Source organism: Curcuma longa, chromosome 11 (assembly GCF_044706935.1).
Source record: "Curcuma longa cultivar G26 ecotype Majalengka, Jawa Barat chromosome 11, ITB_CL_G26_1.1, whole genome shotgun sequence".
NCBI lineage: Eukaryota > Viridiplantae > Streptophyta > Magnoliopsida > Zingiberales > Zingiberaceae > Curcuma > Curcuma longa.
The window spans coordinates 10,811,943-10,835,342 of record NC_133871.1 but is presented as its reverse complement, the minus strand read 5'-3'; the positions used below and the strand labels follow the sequence as shown (position 1 = coordinate 10,835,342).

At 35.8% G+C, this 23,400-nt stretch overlaps 3 protein-coding genes and 1 pseudogene across 3 annotated transcripts; 1 reads left to right on the top strand and 3 right to left on the bottom strand.

Annotated features, from left to right (window-relative positions):
* Positions 1–15: 15 nt before the first annotated feature.
* Positions 16–2,717, bottom strand: LOC141840760 (small ribosomal subunit protein eS1-like). Its single transcript, XM_074728823.1, has 7 exons — positions 2,618–2,717; positions 2,475–2,522; positions 2,269–2,374; positions 870–1,007; positions 615–800; positions 336–536; positions 16–259 (listed from the first exon to the last, which is right to left on the bottom strand). The coding sequence occupies exons 1-7, from the start codon at positions 2,626–2,628 to the stop codon at positions 164–166; spliced, it is 786 nt and encodes a 261-aa protein (XP_074584924.1). The 5' UTR covers positions 2,629–2,717; the 3' UTR covers positions 16–163.
* A 70-nt stretch (positions 2,718–2,787) lies between these two features.
* LOC141840761 (large ribosomal subunit protein eL39-like) lies at positions 2,788–3,353 on the top strand. The gene is made up of 3 exons (XM_074728824.1): positions 2,788–2,880; positions 2,966–3,069; positions 3,148–3,353. Exons 1-3 carry the CDS (start codon positions 2,878–2,880, stop codon positions 3,194–3,196), a joined length of 156 nt encoding a protein of 51 aa, XP_074584925.1. The 5' UTR covers positions 2,788–2,877; the 3' UTR covers positions 3,197–3,353.
* A 741-nt stretch (positions 3,354–4,094) lies between these two features.
* On the bottom strand, positions 4,095–11,482 carry LOC141839603 (cyclin-dependent kinase F-4-like). Its single transcript, XM_074727389.1, has 18 exons — positions 11,406–11,482; positions 8,979–9,411; positions 8,523–8,883; positions 8,369–8,447; positions 8,001–8,072; positions 7,836–7,925; positions 7,614–7,752; positions 6,289–6,391; positions 6,149–6,201; positions 6,006–6,072; positions 5,690–5,798; positions 5,347–5,412; positions 5,174–5,242; positions 5,013–5,079; positions 4,819–4,929; positions 4,690–4,721; positions 4,532–4,607; positions 4,095–4,463 (listed from the first exon to the last, which is right to left on the bottom strand). Exons 3-18 carry the CDS (start codon positions 8,528–8,530, stop codon positions 4,246–4,248), a joined length of 1,359 nt encoding a protein of 452 aa, XP_074583490.1. The 5' UTR covers positions 8,531–8,883; positions 8,979–9,411; positions 11,406–11,482; the 3' UTR covers positions 4,095–4,245.
* A 904-nt stretch (positions 11,483–12,386) lies between these two features.
* On the bottom strand, positions 12,387–22,084 carry LOC141842369 (protein TOPLESS-RELATED PROTEIN 2-like; annotated as a pseudogene).
* Positions 22,085–23,400: the final 1,316 nt, after the last annotated feature.

Here is a 23,400-nt window from a genome sequence, read left to right as displayed (position 1 = left end):
TATCTGTGCCTTAACTTAATCAATGGGCATAAAAGTTGTAACTAAGCAATACCCATAATGTGAGCGGCTCTCTTGTGCTAACAAATAAAATAGTTCAAAACAATTACTAGAAAACAGAAAAGCAAATTTGAAATGCTACCAAAAAGATTGAAGTAAGAACCATTTAAGCAACGACAGCTTCAGATTCTCCTTCCATCTGAACATCCTCAGCAGGTCGATCTAACTTGACTCCCACATCCTCTTTGTAGTCTCCATGAACCTGCAAGACCCAAGAGCATTTGAGCTTTGAGCTTTGAGCTTAAGACATCCAAAGTAAACCAAGGCGAGAGATGTACCTCCATGAGCTTTCCCAAATCAAACTTAGGGGCCTTTAAGATTTTCACTTTGCGAATGAACACATTTTGCAATGGGAATATGCTCGTTGTCGCTTTCTCAATTTCCTTGCCAATCACTTCGGGTATGAACTTTTGGACTAGATCCTTCAGATCACAGGAAGAAGCCTGATTTACCATAATTTCAGTCATCTTGCGCCGTATCTGCATAAACACTTCAAATGATGATTCTATGTCGTCTTATAATCGGCGATCAAGGAGGGGCATCACTCGGTAAATCACCTGTCTAATCTGGCTGGATTGCGCGTAGCAAGTGCGCTTGACCTGGTTCGGACGTCTCTTGGTGAAGGCGATACAAAACAGACGCAACGTATAATTATCGGTGGTCTTTACATCCACATGCGCCTCTATAAGAGTTTGCCACTTCCTTACTAAGGATCTGAGCTTGTCTGTAGTGAAATCCATACCCTGAAAGACGAAAAACATTTAACCACAAAGAAAATAGGACCCAGTCAATTGAAGATAAACGGGACGTACCCAAAAGTTTGTTAGAACATTTTTGCCTTGAACATCCTCAGCACGAAGCCGGATCTTTCGGTACGCTTGGTCCTCATCATTTTGAAGGTCAGCTAATGAAACTTCAAATACTCTGTGCTTAAGACCCTCCGATGCAATCTAAATCATCGAAGAAAAATACTGGCAAAGCTAGCTACTAAAACGAGAATCTTTGGATAGTAAAATGCATTGCAAACAGGACATGTCAAGAATGGTGCATATGCAAATGCCTGATCTGGCAAAGGAAATAATTGGCTAAATATGCATTTATTTACTACAAGCTACAAAATATATATATTACGACTCCAGAGTCAATCATACAAGTCCATACACAAATTTTACCTCAAGAGTACAACCCAGATTGCTATAGTAGTAGCCCCTACCATCCCTAGGTAACCAAATTAAGTACTATGAACACTAAACCTAGATGTGCATGCAGAACTTACTTGTCTTTCTCAACACCAGTTATTTCTATTTACAAGATCACTTTCTGGGCAATCCACATAATTATATTTCTAGACTTTCTAATATCCATCTCCATATTTTCTAGTTTATTTTCCACTCTATAATACAATGCAGTTATTGTTACTAGAAGATATAATAGCAGGAAAGGCAAACAAAACAAAGCTGACTAAGTTTTCCATGCTTCTAGTTCACTTTGCTGCGTAATACAATGTGGCTAATTTGGATATCAACTGGAAGAGAGAATAGCAGGAGAGATAAAACAAAACAGAGCCGACTAGGTTCCCCTCGATTGGAGATATGCAATATAAGTTCTTGCTTGGAAAATGAACAAAACCAGAGATCTACGCCAAGCAAAAAAGAGCATTTTAGATGTTTCAAACACTTCCAGAATTGGTTCTGTTATAGGATGCATTATCATTAGAATGTTAAATTGCTATAATCTAAGAATCAATACACAAGTCAGTGACAATACTTGGCGTTCAGATTTTCACCAAATTACTAGTAATTGCTCCCAAGCAGACCAAAACCATTCTCGTTGGTTCAATCCACTCAGCTGAAACGGCCACAAAAGGCAAAACTTTTCCATGTTTCATATCTATTTATATTGGTATGACTAAAAGAATTGCTCCATTCTCACAATGGTCCAATAGATGCTAAAACCAAACACGACCATCACTAGAGTTTTCTTTTTCTACGACATGATTTACTAATTTTAGCCTTTGAACAAAACCTTACACTTGAGGCATTCTTTCAGAAGAAAAGAAGAAGAAATTCAGCACCAAATTTCAATCAGCATGCCAAATAATAAAAAAGATAAAAGCCAATGAATATTTAGATGGCAACAAGAGGGAAACCAGGATAGAAGCCAGTTCAATTGGAAGAACTACTCAAACAACTACCCAGGCAACAGGCAGACCTTGGTTCCTTGTGTCCTTGACACAAGCGTCTTCCCGACATTTCTGACGGAGAAGACCGAAGGCGCCTTGATGTCGTACCAATCTTTCTTACTGAAGGGATCCACCCTGCAAAAGTTAAACCACAACACGCATCGCGTGTCACTAAAATCGGAAGCCAAATCCGTCAAAAACTGAACAAGCAGATAAGCTACGGATCTAAACATACGTTTTTTTCTTGCCTCCCTTTTTGCCTTTGGAAATCCGTTTGTTCTTCCTGCAGACATGATCGGCAAAAGAGTAAGCAAGCAAATACGGCAGATGAAATCCCCCTAAATGAAAAAACGCGAACTTGAGGTCGGAGAGCCTAACCCGACTGCCATATCTTCTGCCCTCTGGCCTCCTGGCTCTGCCGCTGCTCCTTCCTAGGGTTTCGGCGGATGAGGCTCATGAGGTAGGCACGAAGAGCTTTAATAGACACGCGATCCACAAGCAGACTAGGGTTAAAGCCCAATAAGGCATTGGCCTAGTTAAGGCCCAGTATTTCCCGATCTACTACGTAATGCGGTTCCTGCCTAGGGTTTGCAGTGGCACCGGATTCATCGAGCACAGGGAGCTGCGGTGGTGGAAACATGGTGCTCTTCTCGCCTTCTGTTAGGTCACGGCGACATCCTTCATTTCCTCCAGGATCTAATCCACGCTTCACTTTCGTTCTTGCAGCCGTCGCACAAGACGTTCAAGATCAAGCAGAAGCTGGCGAAGAAGATGCGCCAGAATCGCCCCATCCCCCACTGGATCCGCTTGAGGACGGACAACACCATCAGGTTCCTGCCTTTCCTTCTCTTCTCTCTTTGTTTCAATCTGCATTTTCCCAATCTTAATATCCAAAACCTCGTTTCTAGGTATAACGCCAAGCGCCGGCACTGGCGCCGCACAAAGTTAGGATTTTGAGGACGCTCTATCTTTCCGGTCGCCTTTCTGAAACATTAGGTTTCTTTCTCACCTGCTCAATGATTCTCGTCATTGCTTTAGTAGAGTAGCTTGTTCCTTGTTCTTGTGCTGAACTCGTTCTACGGTGATGGAATATGGATTTTTGCACGTTCTTTCAGTTGATTTTGTGTTCTGGAATTTGTTGAATCAAATGAGTCATGCATTTGTTGGATCTACTGCCAAACAAAGGAGTTCTAAATGAAATCGAATAAAGGAATGATGATGATTAGCAGTTTAAGAAAGAAGAATAGATCTCTTTTCATATCCTCTCGATCATGCTTTTGAACATGCTTGGAATCTGTAATATGTTCGAATTCTGCTTCATTCTCTGTGCTTTGATAACCTGCCTCATCGTCCCGACCTTTTACCTACGAAGCCATTATCTGAAATGTAAGAAAGGTACGAGGAACTCATTGAACACACAAAAAGAAATCATTGAAACAATGTAGCTGTGCTTTGTCCAATTGCATTGTGAAGAATGGTCTCGAAAGACATGATCTCCAATGGAATAGCAAGACATCCAATTTGAGGAGAATGATCTCAAAAGACATGAAATGCAAAATCATGGCAACTGCAAAAACTAGGTCAGCGATCTCTGTTCACAAAGGTTTCCCGAGGATGGTTGATGAAAGATCAGGAAGAAATCCAAAAGAAAAGGCCACATATTGCACCTACATTGAGATCGGAGAGAGAGGGAAGCGAAATTCGTCAAAACGCGACACGATTGAAAAGTTTTTATCATTGGATTATTATTAATTGATATCTTTTTAGTATCATAATCATCTTTCCAACCTGCAGCAAGGTTTTAACCAAGTACTCAACCATAAAATCACAGGGCTGAGTGGTGAGCCCTGTCGACTCTTTATTAACTCTTAAATAATTTTTAAGATCACTTGGATATTTCCAATCTATCGCGAAACATAAGCAAATACAACACTTGGGTATGATTTCATTAAGCAGGCCCTGGCAAGATGATGCCTGGAAGATAAGTAAATATTGATATACAGGCTTCAGCCAGCAACTTTTCTAGCATAGTAAGTTGGTTGGAGAGGAACCTCTGGTTGGCCTAGAACACCAGCATGCCTGTGCCAGACTGCATCCTTCGGCAGCGACTGCCTCACTGGACAGGGTTTCAGGTGTGGCTGCTTGCCATCGTTCCAGTTCAATTTCAAGTCAGCCAATTTCTCTACTACATTTGAAGTACTTTTGGCATCTCTATCGGCAACACCTGGCGTCAAAATAAAGAGTTAGAACTGGATCGATGAAATCACTTCATCTTAATCATATTAGAGGTACCTTGGATGTCTCTTAAACTCGACTGATGTTTATGTGTTTTAATACCATTATCAGAAATCTTTTCCCTCTGCCAGTCCTGTGGATGTGGATACGATAACAAAAGGAAAAACACAACTTCTAGATAATTAAATATTGACAAGTTAAAGAGATTTAATTACCTGATGATTCATTTCCAGATTTCTTTGCGCACCTGATGCATTTAAAAGATAAACTAGGTCAGCCATTTGAATTGAATAAAAGTAAAGAAAACGATGACACACAACACAACAAATTGGACAAATAATCACCTGTCCTTGAAAAGCCATTTGCATTAGCTAGTCTTGGCAACCTAGTACTGGATAAAACTCCAACAGAATGTTCTCTAGCACTTTTTGCTACCAAAGCGCTTTTCGTTACAGCTTAATAGTACAAAGATTACAAATTAGTGTAATTAAAAAATAACTATAAAGGTAAAAGAGGTTTAGAGAGAGAGAGAGAGAACCTGATGAAGGTGTTTTCTTCACCCCTTCTGATTTCAACTGTGGTGATGGTGGGATGTAAACGCAAGGCTGTAAGTAGGCAAATAAGATGAGCATAACAAATTCTGTCAGTTTATAGTGTTCAAAATAAACAACACAAGGCGGCCACTATCCAACACACTACCTTGAAGAATGGATGTTGAAGAACTTCTAGTGCTGTGAGTCTTTTTCTTGGGTCCCAGGAACAAAGTGACTGCAAAATATACGTGAATAAAATTAAAACCTAACAGAACATCAAAAGATCATATATCTTAAGCATACAATAATAAAAAGAAATCAATCCGTTACGTGACTTACTGAGATAAGGTCAATCGCTTCCTTGCTAGCTGAACGAATGACGACGGAAAGAGGGACGCCAGCAAACTGGGGCAATGAGAAGAAGATATGTCAAAACATGTTAATCTCCAAAAGCATATATGAGAAAGCAAAGGTTTGCTATGACACGTGTATAACATTTTTGAGGGGGACAACTCTTTGCAAAGGTCATTTAAGAAGCAACAAAATAAAAGGCATTTGGTATGTAAGGTTGTGTTGCTATGTGCAACTTGATAATAACAGAGGACAAAAAATTAGTTAACTAAATCATCAAAAAGAGGCATCCGGAGGAGAGAGAAAAATATCAGAAATTAATATACCACACCTGCGGAAACCGATATTTCATAGCTGCTGCAAGTTGCAGCCCTTCAGACCATGAGTAACCATTGGGAGATCCAATAACACTGCAAATCTTGCATAGCTGATCTGCCTCACTGAAAAATGTAAATCAAATAAGCAAGCAGTATAAAAGGATTTGTGGCAAATGCGGTGACACAATTTTAGTCAAAACCAAAATAACATTCTTTTCAATGCACAAATTGGTATGTTTAACAAAGGGATTTTAGCACTATTTTATAAAATAATACTTAGGATGTTAATTCCATTTTTTTTCACAACATGCTTATGATTTTGACAAGTACCTTGATCCAGGAAATAGGGGATGGAGGGTGAAAAGTTCAGCCATGATAGCTCCCATTGCCCACATATCTGAAATGTGAAGCAATCAACAATTTCATATTAACTGCAAGGATGATTAAATTCGTATGAGGAATAATTCACTCACCAACTGCAGAATTATAAACAGAAGAGTGAAGCAAAAGTTCTGGAGCTCGGTACCTGAAACATGGCATATCCAGTTCAGAATATGCAAATAAAAAGGCATCAAAAGATAAGATGTAAAATGCAAATCAGAAATATACTCACCAGCGTGTTGATACATATTCTGTGAATGGTGGCTTAGAATGTATTTCACGAGCAAGGCCAAAATCTGCTATCTTCACAAGGTCTTTAGTCACCAGCAAATTCTCTACAATATATAAAATACAGCTTAACAGAATGCCAACTTCACCAAAAGATTATGCAAAAAATGACCACAGTTAAGAGAGGAAATTAACAGAATAAAATGTTTCATAAATGTGATGTAAATGATCTGAAAAAAAGGGACAGCATATAACACTTGTTACAACATACAGTTATCCTGGTGAATGAATCACATGCATAACAGTCCACTTAAAGCCTAAAAGAAACTTCTGCAACAGAAAAAAAAAAACAGCAGATTTCATTTTGCATAATTCAACTCTAGCACACCAAGCAAAAATAGTTATCAGTAGATGATTACGGAGGAAAGCTGCCAGATTCAACTGTCTAGTACTTTCTCAAATATGGCCCAAGCCGTTTCTTGTCATTGATAATTTTCAAAGACTAACAGGGACAGAGCAGTCTCCCATTAATGCTAGAGATAACAGTCTATTACATCTACACCAATATCACAAAATTATTGCCTTCTTTTGCTAGGTTAACAAATCCTCCACAAACTATTTCTTATATCCAAGTGCTATCATATTATTGCCTTCTTTTGCAAAATTCTGCAAGGTGCAAATTCAAGCTCTTTTTCAATTGGTTGGATGCAAACCTATTTTTGAAGGGAAGTATGAAAGAATCCTTAATATAATTCGCTCAGTGCTCTAACTCTACTGGAAAAAAGGAATGAAAATAATTGTTGCAACTGCCAATAGCACACCAATTTAATGAGTTTGCTTTGACAAGCATATACTTCAACAAGGTATAAGAACACTTCTACTAAAACTATAGAATGAAATAACTGAAAAACAAATTTATTAAAATTTACCAGAAGATAAATTTATCTATTTTATCCTAAAATGAAGTTAGAGTCGAATATACTCGGATCACAATCAGGAAACCTACGAATGCGAACAAGTCGCTCCATGCAAAGGATTGGAGAATTTACAAAAGATTATTATAGGCACAATCTGAGAAAATGCAATTTTTTGTGAGCTGTGGTACCTCACTGCAATCTAAAGGCCAGAAACACATGAATATAAATGCTAATCCATTTAACTAATGGGCTGGTAAATTAAAAAGAATGGCAATGCTTTCAAAAAAAAAAAAAAAAAAAAAGTCTTAAGGCCCTAAAGTATTTTGATGCCATTACAACATCTGTAACTGTTTATATGCAGAGGAATATTTAAGAGAGAGAGAGAGAGAGGGGGGGGGGGGGGGGGCAGTACCAGGCTTCAGGTCACGATGAAAATAACTGTGTTGGTGCATGTAAGCCAGCGCTCGGAAGATCTGAAAGCACCAATTCCGAATTTCAACCTCTGAAAAGGATTTGCGCCTTTCTTTCATAAGTTGATAGAGACTGCATTCCTGAATAGCAATAAAGCTTATTCAAAATCTAGTGAAAAAAAAATCCAGAAAGAGTTGAAAAAAAATGTAGTGATGAGGCATACCATGTACTCAAAAACAAGGTATAATATATCATTCTCTCTAATAACCTCTTTGAGCTTGACAATATTGGGATGGTTTAGCCTTCGTAAAGACTGGAAAAAATTGCATCTTGATGAGAATAATAAAGAAAGAAATGTTTGTTGCTTAAATGTAATATTCTAACCTACCTTCACTTCCTGGAGATTCAAGCACTCCTCCCACCATGAGTAATACTTCCGTTTCAGCTTCTTAATGGCAACCTGTAATTTCTAACAGTCAGAACAAGAACCATTTTCCTTATGATATTTAGTAATGTAACACATTCAAATTGTGGTTTATAAAAAACATAATAACTGCATTTTCACTGAATTTCAAAAACTAGCAATCATGTTAGCAGTCAAGCCTCTAGTTAAGACAATGACAAAAAGAAATACAAATTTGCAGGACAGTCAAATGCTCCCAGAAAGAACTATCCAGGTTACAGAGAATAAATACTAAAGCAATAAAGGTCATTTAGAGTAAATATAGCAGCCTACTGCTTCTTGTGGACACTCACTAGTTCACCACTTTGTTTGCTTATTGCTCGCCAAACATTACCAAAAGTGCCATCTCCAACTTTCTTGATTACGTTGTACCTGCAGAATAAGGAGATCCAATTAATACATCCGAGTGTAGCTGAGTCATAATAGCAGTTGTTATCCAACTTTCACCTTTCCATGACTGATTATGCACTCCCTATCATCCTAGTCAAGAGAAGGATGCCTATGACCAAATTTTCAACCATGCGTGCAAAGAGCTTCAGAGAACAAAAATGAGAAGGCACGAGAGTCATTCTGATGTCAAGAGCCCAAGCTGCTGTCTCAAGGTAGGAAGTTGGTCCATATGATATTGGTGAAAAACAAACTTTGTAGGAACCGTGTGAATCACCGCACTGGAGAAATTTACTAAAACTTCTGGCAATAAGTAATCAATTTATTTCTTGTTTATTAACTCCATTTTTGATGGAAAACACTCAAATCATAAGAGAACTGAACAAAGAAACCCAGATGCTGAAGAGCTAATGAAACACACCTGAAATAAGAATGCCAATGTCAAGGATTAATGATTTAGTTAGTGACTGAAAATAGAAGAGACAAAAACAGAATTAATGCCTAAACCATACTAACCATATTAGATTTGGAAAATAGAAGCAACAAAATTGAAGTTGATGTGTAGACCATAGCAGCAATACTATTTTGGGGCAGGATGTTCACATGGGCTCCAAACAAGAGTTGTACTGGCCATATAAGCCAAAGGAAAATGTCAATTTTGTGAATAACAATGGTTAGTTGCACCCGCAAACACAAGAAGACCAATCATAAGGTGGCGATGTAAAAATTAAACCAACTTCACTGCATAGCTGCCTCTGAAGACTGTAGATTCCAGGATAACTTCTAGGTGCAGTTGACAAAAGAGGTGAGCATAAAATCACCATGAACAGAAAGTCGCCGATCAATAACTCCATCAAGAAACAAGGCTTGGAACTTAAAGTAACTCAACCAAGAAAACATTTGCGCCATGTATCAAATATATATGTCCGAAGAGGAAACTGCGTGTAACCTGGGCAACAAAATGGCAATAAAATGTTACAAGCAAAATTATCAGAGATCTAGATACAATAATCATGTCAGAAGAAGCAGTAATGTTAATTGTCAAACACATGGACACACTTCCGTAGATGTATCTGTGCATGAATACACCTAAACAATATGTTTCCTGTTACAATTATTATAAAAGTCTATGCAAAAAGTCAAACTTATCTAGTGAGGGGAGGGCCTATACTGTATCTACTTATGGCCACATCAGGATTCTGCAACAAAGCTTGTCAAAGTCCAAATGATTGATCATTATCAAGTTATGTTCAACCCAACCATTATGGTTTAGCTACAAGGATTTTATCATTCCATGCAAATCTATATCATTAGTAATGCTGACTTATTTAGGATGCCATATCTGAACAGATTAATATTATCTCAATAATTTTTCTCCCATTTCATCATATCCAACTTAAGGCAGATTGATTCAATAAAATTGCAAAATAAAATCTAATGACATGTGTATTTTTAGGAATGCATCTACATTTCTTTTATGGATTGGCCAATTGATTACCATTAATTGTTATGTATTATGCCTCTAGTGTTATATATATTATCTATGCCCACATTGGTTAGGATAATTAATTTAATTGTTATGTGATTAGACATTATATTCGTTTGCATAGATGGATTTGATATACTGATTTTATAGATTATATAGCGATTAAAAAAACTCATATAGACATACTTTTGGACATGCTATTTGACATTATTATCAGTACAATGGTGTTAAGATATGGGCAGTAAATAAAGCCGCATGTGTGACCATATTGGATATGCTTTATGTGGTGGCCCTACCACATAGTGTATATGATTTCAAAACCTTGAATGTTAATGTTTCTCAATAATTATTTATGTTGTTTCATACTGCTTCATTTATACTCAACTGGTGAAGAAGATTGTGTGTGGCTTACCATTTATAAAAAAAGAAAAAACAGAAGAATGGACAAAACAATCTAAGTAATCAGCCTTCCTTGCAAAATTAAGGCATCAAGGTCGTGTTTCTCATGAGGGGAGGAAATACAAAGGGAAATAACTTGGCAGAAGGATTTATCCAGCAGTCCTTCGCCTATGTTTCCTGTGGCAGAAATAGAAGAAAGGAACTAAGGAATATGAAAGTCTTTATCCAATTCAACCCAAATTTTCATCCACTTAATTTTGATAAAAATGAACTAATCGCATAAAATGGACACAAATCCAACCCAAAAAGATTCAGGATTGTTTGCACCCAATTCTATATTTGATTTATATTTTTTAACAAATAAATTTTGAAATTTTGGTTGCTCTCCCTCTTTGATTCCCTTCATGGAAAGGAACAAACGGGAAACTCTATTTCTTTCTTTCACTAGAAGGGAACTAAAGCTAGAAAAAATTTCCTAATGTTTTCCTAGATTTTATTTTCTTTTCTTTCCCGAGTTGTTTACCTCCTTCATGGAAAAGTGAGCGAAAGATTGAGCTTACGTCTAAAATTGCATTCTCAATATACAAACAACCTTACAGATTTACATCAGGAACGTGACAGCAAAAGCTCCCTCTCGATCAATGTTAACTTAAATGCAAAGGTTGACCTTGAATTGGAAAATAATAAAGAAATAGGCGAATAGTGTTGGGAATCATAAGCATATGCATCCATCAGACAAGATGTCCAAATTTTATAATCAATACAACCAACAAAAAAACTGAACTCCCTAATCAAACCCATTGCCGATATCCTCTTCCAAGAAGTACTCTAGAACGAGCCACCAAATTCCTGGAAGCACGATACTCCCACAGATCCACTAAATTCCACAAAAGATCGAAACCCTAAACCCGCGCCTGAGACGATTTCGTTTCAAATCCCAATCAATCATAAGACCCCGCAACCAGATCCTAATCCTAGGGTTTAGATCGACAACCAGTGGCACCAGGAGTCAAATCGAGAAGATGAAAACGAGATCTGAGATAAACAATGAAGGAAACCTGGCGGCCTTCCAGCTGACCGTTCCTCGCCTCGTGCCGTGATCGAAGACCGAAGAGAAAGAAGAAGAGCAGCAGAGTGCCGGAGGAATGAACAAACGGAGGGCAGGAAGCGGTCTAATATACGGTCCCGTTGATTTCTAGAGAAAAATCAAGGGCAAAATTTCAAAAGGAACCTGATTATTTAAATAATTAAAAGGAGGTCCATTTTAAAAAAATTTTAAAGGCACTCGAATAACTGTTATAATATATGAAAGTTATAAGTAGCTGTTAAATTTTTTTTTAAAAACTAATAAAAAATTATATATAGAGCACTTTTATAATAATTTTTTTATCAACTTTGTTATAATTGCTCAAACTTAATTAAAATCACTTCAACGTCATCAAATTTATCATAAAACTATTATAACAATAATTAATTGAGTGTTACAATACTATAATTTTATAGTATTATTATAATAATTGTTAGACCGTTGTAATAGTTAATTAAATTTTAATAAAGTTTGAATAATTTTAATTAAATTTATTTTAAAAAAATAACAAAAATAAAGGGTATCTTTTATTTTTTTCCCCCATGAATTTTTTGGAAAACAATCAGAACAAATCTCTTAATTCCAAAAACTATAGATCGTTATTATCCATCTTTATCATATTTATTAAACAAATCAAAGTTTCAATTTAAATATTCACCTTTACCAAATAAAAATAAGAAAAATAACTTAATTCCAATAAAAAAATATATTAGTAAAGCTAAAAGATTTCTACCAAAGTTTAAGAAATTATAAGTAAAGCTTTATTAAGATGTGAATAAGATGTGTATAATTTTAAAATAATTTTTATTAAGTGATGAGTGCATTTGATAATAAATAAAACATAGACGTATTTCACAAAATTTAACAATAAAGAACAGCTATTTTGACCAGATAATGTAAATCAACCTGTTTATTTGTTCTTGCTCAAACTGTATAAAAGAAGATAGAGAAGAAAAGGAATTCTAGCACAATTAATTGCATCAGCATCATTTACAAACATTTCTATGCATCACAAAGATTAAGATTACGAGCTTTACAATGAGAGACATGTTGCCATAAAAAACAAGAAAGAAAAAAAGAAACATGAGCAGCACAAAGGTTGTATTCAAAAGTTACTCATCCTTTTGAAGTCAGTTGCACAAAATATCTACTCTGTTTATAGATAGCCAAGTTGAAGTTGTCACCTCTGAGGGGGTTGCTCGGGCGTCTGGTTATTGCTGGAAACAGGATTTGAGGTCAAAGGATGAGAGCCATTTTCCTGGGGCGGGGCCGATCCCCACTTTGGATCCATGTCTGACGGCTCCAGAACATAGACGGCACCGTCACTCATACCGAGTGCAATCTGGTTGGATTCGGTCGGGTGAGCAGCAATCACCACAGGATGAGTAGACCCAGCACTGAAAAGTGGAAACCAGGAGTTGAAAGAGGAATATTCAGTTTCAGAGTGATTCCAGAAAAGGAAATAGTTATAGTGCAAATGAGATAAGAGATGCATAGGTAAGCTTGTGAAACTCTTTCAGGTGTACCTTTGAATGGATGCTGGTAAATAAGCAGATGGTGCAATCCGGCATCGAAGCCTCAGGCTGTCTGCTTCAAAGACTCCAATGGCACCATCGGAGAAGCCGGCGTATACTGACAAGCCGTCACAAGAGTAGATTGCATGTGAAATTGGTGCCGAGAGCATGTCTCTAGGAGACCACTGTATCAAAACAGATATCTTTAATTTAAACCAGCGCATTTAGGTAAGTGTTAATATACAATGTATGCACACACAGAGGAAGAATTCCTCAGAGACATATATCAAAGCATGAAAGAGAGATCTGCAAAGGACAGTTCAATCAGCATTTAGAAAGAATAAGGAAAATTTTCATTCTTCTGCAAGATTGATTTTACCACATCCAACAAATAAACCATCATAGTTAAGCTTCCATTTTGAACTGAGCATTGAAAAATAATAATTTTTAAAAACTTTTAAAAAATTCAAATTTATTGTCACTTTTATTTGGATAGGAGTCTTTTAAAAGGGACACTAATGCATGTGTGTTTTTTTCAATTTAATAATAATATTGTCTTCAAGTGCGTTGTTCTCTATGCGAGCCCAAAATTCATCAACTAGTTAATTTGATCCAGTACCTGCCACTTCCTACTCTTACTATTGGTTCGCCTACTGGATAAATATTAAACATATTTGAGAGATTTATATTAATGTTAACAGGAAAATTGCATTAAATAACGAATTTAAAAAAATGCATACTCATGCATATAAATATTACAAAGCATTAGATTTGGTTCTCATCCTTATTTGTCCTCGGTGGCTTTCCAAACACTCAAACAAATTCATGTTTGATTGGTTGCTGTTGTACTGTGAGAAAAATTAATACTAATGCTTGTTGAGTATTAGTCCAATGTCAACGCAGAGGACTTGTTATATATGGAAGGATGGAAGGACATTTATGCCTTAAATAGTTATGTTCAACTAAGTTATCTTGATGTGTTTGTCAAAGGGTTTAAGTTAGGTTTGCTTGTATGACTTGTGTGCATATAAAGTTTGCAGAGACTTAGTAGGATGCACATGAAGCTCAGGGAGCTTATGATGGTTTAGGTCGATAACTTAAAAATCTACTGGAGATCGGAAAAGGATAGTATGAAATGTTCGAAAGACCATAGGATGAGGAGCATTGAATTGGCAACATTGAAGAGAGTCGGAAGAGGTGGACTATGTAGGTGACACATGGATCGAGCTGAGGGCTTGGTGTATTTGATGGATTGAGAATCTTACAAGAGATGACTACTGCCAGCTAAACTTTTGAGTTATAACAGTTGAGTGACTTATATTTTAAAGTTCAGGTACATTCTTACTTAGGCATAGACTCAGATCAAGAAATAAGGTGTTTCACAATCCAGTCGACTAGAGAGATTGATTCTTACTTGCAAATGAACTAAGAAAGATACAACTTGCTGAGAGTTGCTTTTCTTGGTTGAGAAGAATAATGCAAATAATGAATTCAAATTTTAGGTTGTTTTTTGTTTTTGTTCTGATAATTATCATGTTTACATATTAGAAAATTATTTCAAATTAGATCAAAGTTCTTTTAGATATAAAATTATTTCTTTCAGAGTATTTTAATTTATTTCCAATTTAACTTGGGGTAAAAGGGATCTACTCTCAATGTCAATCATTTTTCTAGTACTACTCTTTGTGAGTTTTATTCTCTTCTGTGAGATTGTTGCTTGTCATATTGCATCACAAATCAATTATGGAATTGAGAGAGAATCAAGCACCCAATCATAGCGAAGGAAAAAAAAACTTACTGAGGAATATTCCAACATAACCAACAAGGATAGCAGAAAAGCTTGTTAAGATCAGAACTTACTGAGCACGAACACTCAAGCTTGCTGTCATAGATTGCTAATTGACTTTCATGGACAACCAAGAGATGTGCCTGGTCATTATGAAATTGAACTTTAGTGTCCCCAACTAATGGGGCTGCACGGGAGGCTGACACCTGGATATATCTGGACTTCTTCTTCTCCCACCCATCAATACTCCACATGCATAGCTGCAATTGGATTCACCAAAACAGAACCTTAAAGGAGTTAAAACTATAAGTATTGAGACATTAGCACTCAAGTATAGAGCTAAAATACCATGATCACTCAGGTCTATATAATGATCTGATACAAATATCTAAATAGTAGAAGTAGACCTAAGTACCTGGGCATCAGCACCTGACGACACAAGGACGTTCAATGACTGTGAAAATGCAAGGCCTGTAATCTTTTTTTGGTGACACTTGAGCTTGGTTTTCACCTGAGATGACAATGAAAATAGCATTGGGCATAAGCATAATAAAGAAATTTTCAGTTTGGTTTTTGAGTAAGAGAGGAGTTTTTGGCTTAGCTTCCAAAAAGAAGAAACAAAGATCTGGCTTCTCATAGAGGATGAGCTAGTATAACCACACTAACCTCGTCAACTCGAACATTATATATTAAAATACTGGAATCGTCCATTCCAATAGCAATAAAGTTGTTGTCTTGAGGATGAAATGCCAGAAAGGTAGCAGCAGGTGGCGGTGCCATAAAAGTTGTCATTACCTGTGAAGTATCATACAAATTGCAGCATATAAAAACAATACGATCTTTCACTTAAATAAGCTAAAAATCATTTATCATGAGAATGGAATGTTGTGCACCTTAAAGGTCATCATGTTAAACAAGGAAACTTTCCCACCAGATGCAGACATTACATAGGAATCATTCTTTGACAAAGCAATACAAGCAGTCACTTCTTCTGGATTGGCATCAGTTGTTTCATTAGTCATAAGAGCACCATTTGATGGCTGCCACAACTGAGGGATAGTCATTGCATTTGACTGAAGAAACAACAAAAGAATACATCAGAAAATGTATCGGCATCTAGTAAGAAACTGCAAACAAAACTTTTGTTACTTTGACAGATGGATTCCGCTCATTACGTGGCCATTTCCACAGCTTATGAACAGCATTGGAGCCGAGAGCTAGTATAGCTAGCCCAGAGTTTGTATATAACAGACGCACCACCTGTAGTAAAGAAAATTATGTTCCATGAATAGGCAAATAGTTAATAAGAGAAAAGGCCTAGGCATCCTATTTGAGATTATGATAGTATGCAAATAAAGGAAATGCACACCAAGTTCACAAGCACAACCATGATTGAAATAGGAAGCAAATAACTAGTATCAACTAAAGCTGTCTATATTTTTGGTGTTTTCACATATCTATGACCAAGATATATGCATTGATTTCTTCCAGATAGTACAGATGTTGGTTGGCATGTAAGATTAATGTATGGTTGCTACCCTATAATATTAGTCAATTTTGAGGTCAGGAATGCTTCATTATGGGGTGGTCTAGAGCCATATGCAGTCATCAAAATTGACATCTTGCTTAGGCCATCATGATAGACTATAGTCAAGAAGCCAATGGTCCAAAACTCAAACAAAAGATCTATGCTTGTTGCAGCACAATTATGACATTATTAAACTAGTATGAAGTTCTAAATTACCCCAGTAGAAGTATCTATGGCAATCACCATAGTGAAATCAATTCATAACTGACTTGCTGTTACGTTCTGATTGATTGCACATGGCTTTGTCTTGAAGCATCATCACTACAATATCTTATTTCTTTTGGATTATAACCTTTGGTACAATTTAGAGATAGAAATCCAAGTTCTCTCTTTCGAGAGATGTGTATTATAGATATTGTTAAAAGATAACAAAAGAATATGTTGCAATAAATTTGCAGTTCACATGTTTTGTGATTCCATGCCACAAACTGTTCATGAAACCAAAATGCCTGCAAGTTGCAATAGTAAGAAAATGTGCAGCCCTTGGTTACTATCTACTTTAGGATTTGAGCATCCAACATGAGAAATGCATGCATTCTCTTACATTTATGAGAAAATTATCAACTAGAGTAATCCAGCCATCTTGACCTATCTGGTCGGACCAACCGACCCACTTTGCAAGATCATAATACATGTATATTCTTTGGAATGTTGAATAAATTAAGTATTTTTGGAAGCAATAGATGAATAGTTATTTCTCAAATAGAGAAAGAATAGTTATCCCTCATGATTAGGGAATCAAAATTCTATATGAATTAATATTTTGAATTCATTTTTTGTAACAAAGCATATAACTACCTATTTCATGGTAATTCATAGAGAATTAAATAGCTATTCCTATGAGCCAAATTGGAGAAAATTGATTGATTAGAGTGCCACACCAAACTTCTCAGGTCGCAAGACCAACAAACCTTGCTTGCTGTCAATGTATCTGGCAATCGCAAGGCTTTAAGGTGTGCAGAGTCAAGAATGTCAACTAACTTCCAGCCTTTGGTCTTTTCAGTATCCTCTAGAATTCTTGGCTTAACATCAACGTTCCTGTTGCTATCCACAACCGTCTGCACAACTCATTTAACACTGTAATTGTCAAACCAGATGAATAAGATCATCAACACTAAAGTCAATATTGGCTTACCAAGCTATTCATTGATACAGCAGGTATAAGTCGATCAGGTCGCTCAGCAGTAAGTACAATGGGGCTAGAAACGTTCGGGACAGCCCCTAATGCATTGATAAGTGGTGGCTGCATAATGTAGAGATACATTAAAAACACCAATATGCATGTCCGAAAAAACATATCAAATTTTTTTAATAATCATCAAGGAACTCCAATCAGATGTTAGATTATCATGTAGTAGCATCAGTGAAACTTTGAAGACAAAAGCCAACCATTTCAAAACTCAAAATAGTTATATGCTTATACTTACTAGATTTAGATGCCCAAATTATCAAAATAATTCAGATAACCCAACTTTAGTTATGTTTGAATTTTATGCAAAGACTTTGTGACCAACAAAGCATCGAACTGACAATTAAGCCTATTATTTACATCAGGCATAGAAGAAGCATTAAATTATATAAAATTAGGGTTCCAAGTAAATAGAATGAAATACAAGTACGAATAAAATTATTTTTCTTTTTCCTAGAGTTCTCATAGAATTATTATTACTCCTAAATTTATAGCATGAAAAACATTTATTGAATCATGAAGAAATGATGAAAAAGTTACCTTCACATTAGCACTTATCTGTTGAGGACCTCGAGACCCTTCAAATCCCCTACTCTCAAACATCCTTACCAACCTCTGGCCATCAGTATTAGCTAAGATCTTGATTCCATTGTCAGTTGTTGTCACTGCAAGCAATGAGCCATCACGGTTGAATCTTAGGCGTGGACTTGCCTGTGGTGCAAGAGAAGGAAAAGTCACTTTGAGTAGTAGTTTTGGATAGGACAAATTAAAGTAGACTAGTTGACCAAACAAATACTAACAGGCAATCCACCATCTGCATCTGTAGTAGTTAGCATAGTAATATTATCCATATCCCAAAACTTTATCATAAATTCATCTCCAGCTGCCAAGAATCGGTTTCTAGTAGTGTCAAACTGGACAACTCCTAATGAGTGTTTTCTAAAACCAGAGTACGTCCTCTTAATAGCTCCTTCAGTTTCATTCCACTCTACAAGATGAGAATCACCCTCTTTACTAGTTCCGCAGGAGAAAAGCCTGCAACATGTTTTAACTTAATAAAATTAGCAGTGAATAAAGAAGAGTATTGATAATATTCTAACAATATGTGTTAGAATATTCAAAATGTAACATGTATGTAGATGCCATGATGCACCAATTGTTTCTTAACACCCAAATGTTGTTATATATCTAATCACATGCCCAAGGATCCCCTACCCAAGGTCCATTACATACAGAAGTTCAATCAGAGCACATGCATGTAGCAAACTACCTTCTTTATTATCTTCAAGATTACTTAATGATGTAGGCTAGCAACTAACTAGAGACAATGATAGGTGGAGTAAATGGAACTCACCTAGTTCCATCTGAACTGTAAGACATTGTTGTGCACCATTTTCCAGGGGCATCATAGTCAACTCTGGATCCCAAACAATCGTACAACCATGCTTTGATTTTTCCATCAATTGCAGTTGAGAAGATAAACTGCATAAAGAGGAAAAGTGGATCAGTGTGATAGTTAAAATTAAACTTCTAAAATTAAGAAAGCTTCGCCAAGAAAATAAATAAAGTGGTAGTAAGAAATAAACCTGAATAGACTCCTTATAATGAGGGCATACAGAGTATACAGGAGCTTCATGGCCCTCAAACGTGTACTGCTTCTGCCCAGTTGCAGCATCCCATACCTACATAAAGATAATAGTAAAATAAGGGCATATTATTATTATTTAGTTAATGTATTTTAAACAAGTCAAAAGCACATCCACTGATGCTCACTCTAATAGCCTTGTCGTCACCACATGTGATTATAGATAGACTCTTATTTGGATGGGAGAAGGCAATATCATTAACTCCACCAGCATGCGCATCAATCTACAGACAAGTGTTAGGTGCTACTATTGTATGAAAAAATGAATTCTTTAGTTACTTTACCTCCAATTGTTGCCTCAACTCTCCGTTTAAGATAAAAACATAAGTCTGAACAATATGCTTTGAAAATGCAACACCTGCAGGAATTAGAAATCACAAAATAAGTATACAAATAGAAAAAAATTGTCAGTATGCACAAATCAGGAAACATGGAAGACGAATTTGACTAAAAATAAATTAAACAAAATAGTTATACCAAGAATAGAACCATCAGGACTCCATAAGCATCGATTAACAGATACAGTAGTATCTTTCATGAAAGCTGCCTACAAGCAGAATAAACAAGGAATACTTAGAAATTGGACCAGATTGAGTTTGATGCTAAATGGAGACCAATGACAGAGGCAACCGAAAATATGAAGGGAGCACCTGCAATGGCAAAGAACAAGAGCTGATATCCCAAACCTTGAAGGTCTTGTGTGCTAGCCTTTCTTTGGATCCAACCTCCCATATGGCAATATCACCAACATTTGTTCCAACTGCATAGCAAAAAAATTGAGATGTAACATAACCATGTTCCATACCAAAAAGTGTTACAGGCAAATTGTATATGTATCAATAAACAAAAAAAAGGTTGCAAGCAATCTACCCAAAAGAATTGTCTGTTGGATTGGATGGAAATCCAGGCTTTGGACATTGGAACTCTGATTAATAGTCCGCACTAGAGTCTTTGGAATATCATCTTGAGAGTAAATGTTGGGCTGATGACTTACACTAGGAAATGATACCTAAAGTGGAAAACATTAGTTGTCATATATGGAAAATTATGTGTTCTCATCATAACTGAAACAAGTTGTAGAAAAGACTGTTACAAATCCTTTACAATGCATATTTTTGATACCTCATCTAATTGTCCAGTTCTTAGTCTCTTCACCAAGTGTTCAGAATCAGCAGTTTGGTAATCCACAGTAGGGGCACTTGCTGGTGTCCTTGGGTGCTTCAAGAATGCAGCTGCAGAGGTGAAATTCATAGCTCAAGTAGAAGACGAGTAATATCTTTAAAACAGTGAATCTTGGTATTTGAAAAGCACCTGTGCTTTGAGGCTGAATCAGACCTGGAGGGCCTTGTGCCACAGCAGCATGTGGTAATGATGGGTTGGGATTTGTCATCCATCCTGCAATGGCACTTGCAGGTGGAGAGACAACTGGCTGGAATGGCTGGATTAGAAAACGAGACCATATTAGCCCAAAATTGGAAACAAATCAAGGCTTTAGAAGGTGGCATCCAACTCCACATACACTATGAGCAGCAAGTTGAGGAAATGCTCCAGATTTAGGAATAGACCCCACAAGAGGCCCATTTGTTGGTGGCCCACGTGCACCATTAGCAGGAATGGCACAAGAGTGATCAGTAAAGAGTGTTTTGATATCAGGGTTGGAGCGTGGATTCTTGCAAAGTTGATGTTGCCAATTTAAGCTAAATAAAAGATGCAACAGAAATATGAGTTTAGGATACTTCAAACATAGTAATGTACAAAACAAAAATAATTACAAAAACAATAGATGGAAATGCATCACGCTTTCATACTCCATACTTCAGAAATGAACAAATCCTAAATATCATAAATAAAACCCTACACCCCAAATGGCTAGGTTTAAATTTGTTTCTGCAGTTCTGTAAGACATTATCATCGCAATCTATGGCATGCATTTAATATGCAGAATTACATTAATTTTAAAATTGTATAGAATATTGTTGCAAACTGTGAGTATTTTGTTTACTTTATTCATTACTCAATAGAACTTTAGGAGCTGAAGTTAATGCAGGTTAAACAGAGAAAGTTATCTACCATAAAGAATCTCAATAAAAATACCTTTGGTTTATTAAAGTTCGCAGGCGTGAAGTTTTAAAAGGAGGAAATGTTAGCTTATCACGAAATAAAGGATTGGCTTCGATAAGCTTCTTAAGTTCCATAAGCATTATGTTTCGTGCTGATTTTGTGTCCCCGTACTTGGAAAGTTGCTCGTTTTGCCTGCATGATTGCAAATAAGAATGAAGAATATGGTGATAGTGAATTATGGCATTTATCATGAAAGTAGCATCTTCATAATTCAGAATTCTATAAATTCAAATAAGGACCTGAAATTTTCGAAGGTAATAAGTTGAGTGATCTCCTTGTAAAGCTCCTCATTGAAAGAAGCAAAACACCTTAAGATCCTTAACCAGTAGCTCCACAGCCTTGGCTCTGTCTTGGCTGAGAGAAGTGGGGGGAAAGGTTATAGGTATTTACCATAAGCAAAACATGCTAAAATGGATTCATGCCCCAAGCAATTTATCAAAAAAGAAAAAAGGCTGACCTGTCAAGTGCTTCCAGATATTTCTGTTTCCTAATTTCAAAGAATATTTTCATAGAGTAACGATTGTCCTCGACCTTAGTGAAGCCACTAAGATACTTCTCAACCTCATCCCATTCCCCTGCCTGAATTAGATCCTCGAAGTGTTTCATATTAAAGTAAAATCCGGACTCTTGTTCCAACCTATAATTTAACCATTTCATAAATAAACTTAACAAAAACACAGAGCTTTAGATTTTAAATGAGGAAAATTAGCATACTTATGAACTGCGTCCTTGAATTTTTCCTCATCCAGGAATTGCAGTATCAGGAAAATCAGTTCTCTGCTCAAGTAAGACATATTGCCCTCGCCGAGCTCCTAAACAACAAATGCTCCAGGATAGACACCCAATAGGTAAAAGATGATGGAGGATTAATAAAAAAATGTAGGAAAATTTCATGGAGCCCCTTGGAAGTTGGAACACTGGCTCTGCTCCTTGGCCTTCCAGATAACATTGTCAAATATTTCAAAGACTTGGACTGCACAGCTGCTGAGCATGCGAGTAGCTTTCAAACTGTTTACACTTGAAGGCGACTGCCATGCCATCTCTCTTTCTTTCTACTTTCCAGAACATTAGAATTTGACTTTTTGTCTAGATTTGGTGAAATGTCATAATCTTCTACAAGGTGGATCCTGTCATAATCAATATCAGATCATATGGATGCTTTGGCTCATGAATGAAGTCATGATAGTTAGTCTGTTAGTGGTGTTTAAACAATCCAATCCCTGTAATTTTATAAACAAAGCATGCATCTAGATGGATTCAAGAATATGCCAAACTGATTTAGATAACTATATATATGGTGTCAAATTGCATTAAGTAAATTGAAATTGTGAGCCATAAAAATTAATATCAAAATCATAAAAAATATTTTTATTATTTATTATTTTATTTTAATATATTTTTATTTTTAACCATTACAAAATCATACTATTATAACATATACACTTTGACTATATTCAAAATTGACAATATTATATTGTAATAATTACAACTCATAATTAGTGTAATCTAAATATTTCATCTCTAATAAATATTAATTAATATTATATTATAACAGTTATGATTAAATAATTTATTTTTATTAATATTATATTATAATATCTACGAAATCATGTTATATAGTAGTCATTTTAAATCAATATTGGTTGATATTATATTATAGCAATTATAAATCGTAATCGTTACATATAGATAATTTAATTCACAGAATTCTAGTCATTATAACTATATAATTATAATAATTATAGAATCATAACTATTATTAGGATTTTAGATTTGAAGAGCATATTAAGTGGTGAAAATGACCATTTAAGGGGGCACATATTAAGTGATGGAAATACTTATTATACATTGTAATAAACCTTTATCTTTAGAGGTGTTAAACAATATATATATACTAAGAAAATATTTTTTATATATAGTAATAATATTATTAAAAAAGTTTGAAAGTGAGGAGTAGATCGTGATTCCAATCCTCATGGAAATATATTATCGAATATTATAATTGTATAACAGCTATATGATTTATAATTATGTAAGAGATATAATTTATAAAATTATCAAAAGATACTTTTAAAAATAAAAATAGATTAAAATGAGATGAAATATTATTTTAATAATAAATA

Bases quoted from the DNA above. Each gene is read 5' to 3' on its own strand.
- LOC141840760 (XM_074728823.1), bottom strand. The intron at 1,008-2,268 runs GTCTGCCTGTTG...TCGATGATTTAG, and splicing joins CAAGGACACAAGGAACCAAG to ATTGCATCGGAGGGTCTTAA. The intron at 537-614 runs GTGATTTACCGA...GTGTTTATGCAG, and splicing joins AATCCAGCCAGATTAGACAG to ATACGGCGCAAGATGACTGA.
- LOC141840761 (XM_074728824.1), top strand. The intron at 3,070-3,147 runs GTTCCTGCCTTT...CCTCGTTTCTAG, and splicing joins AGGACGGACAACACCATCAG to GTATAACGCCAAGCGCCGGC.
- LOC141839603 (XM_074727389.1), bottom strand. The intron at 6,392-7,613 runs GTACTGCCCCCC...TATATATTGTAG, and splicing joins TCATCGTGACCTGAAGCCTG to AGAATTTGCTGGTGACTAAA. The intron at 4,722-4,818 runs GTGATTATTTGT...TAAATGCATCAG, and splicing joins AAATGGCTTTTCAAGGACAG to GTGCGCAAAGAAATCTGGAA.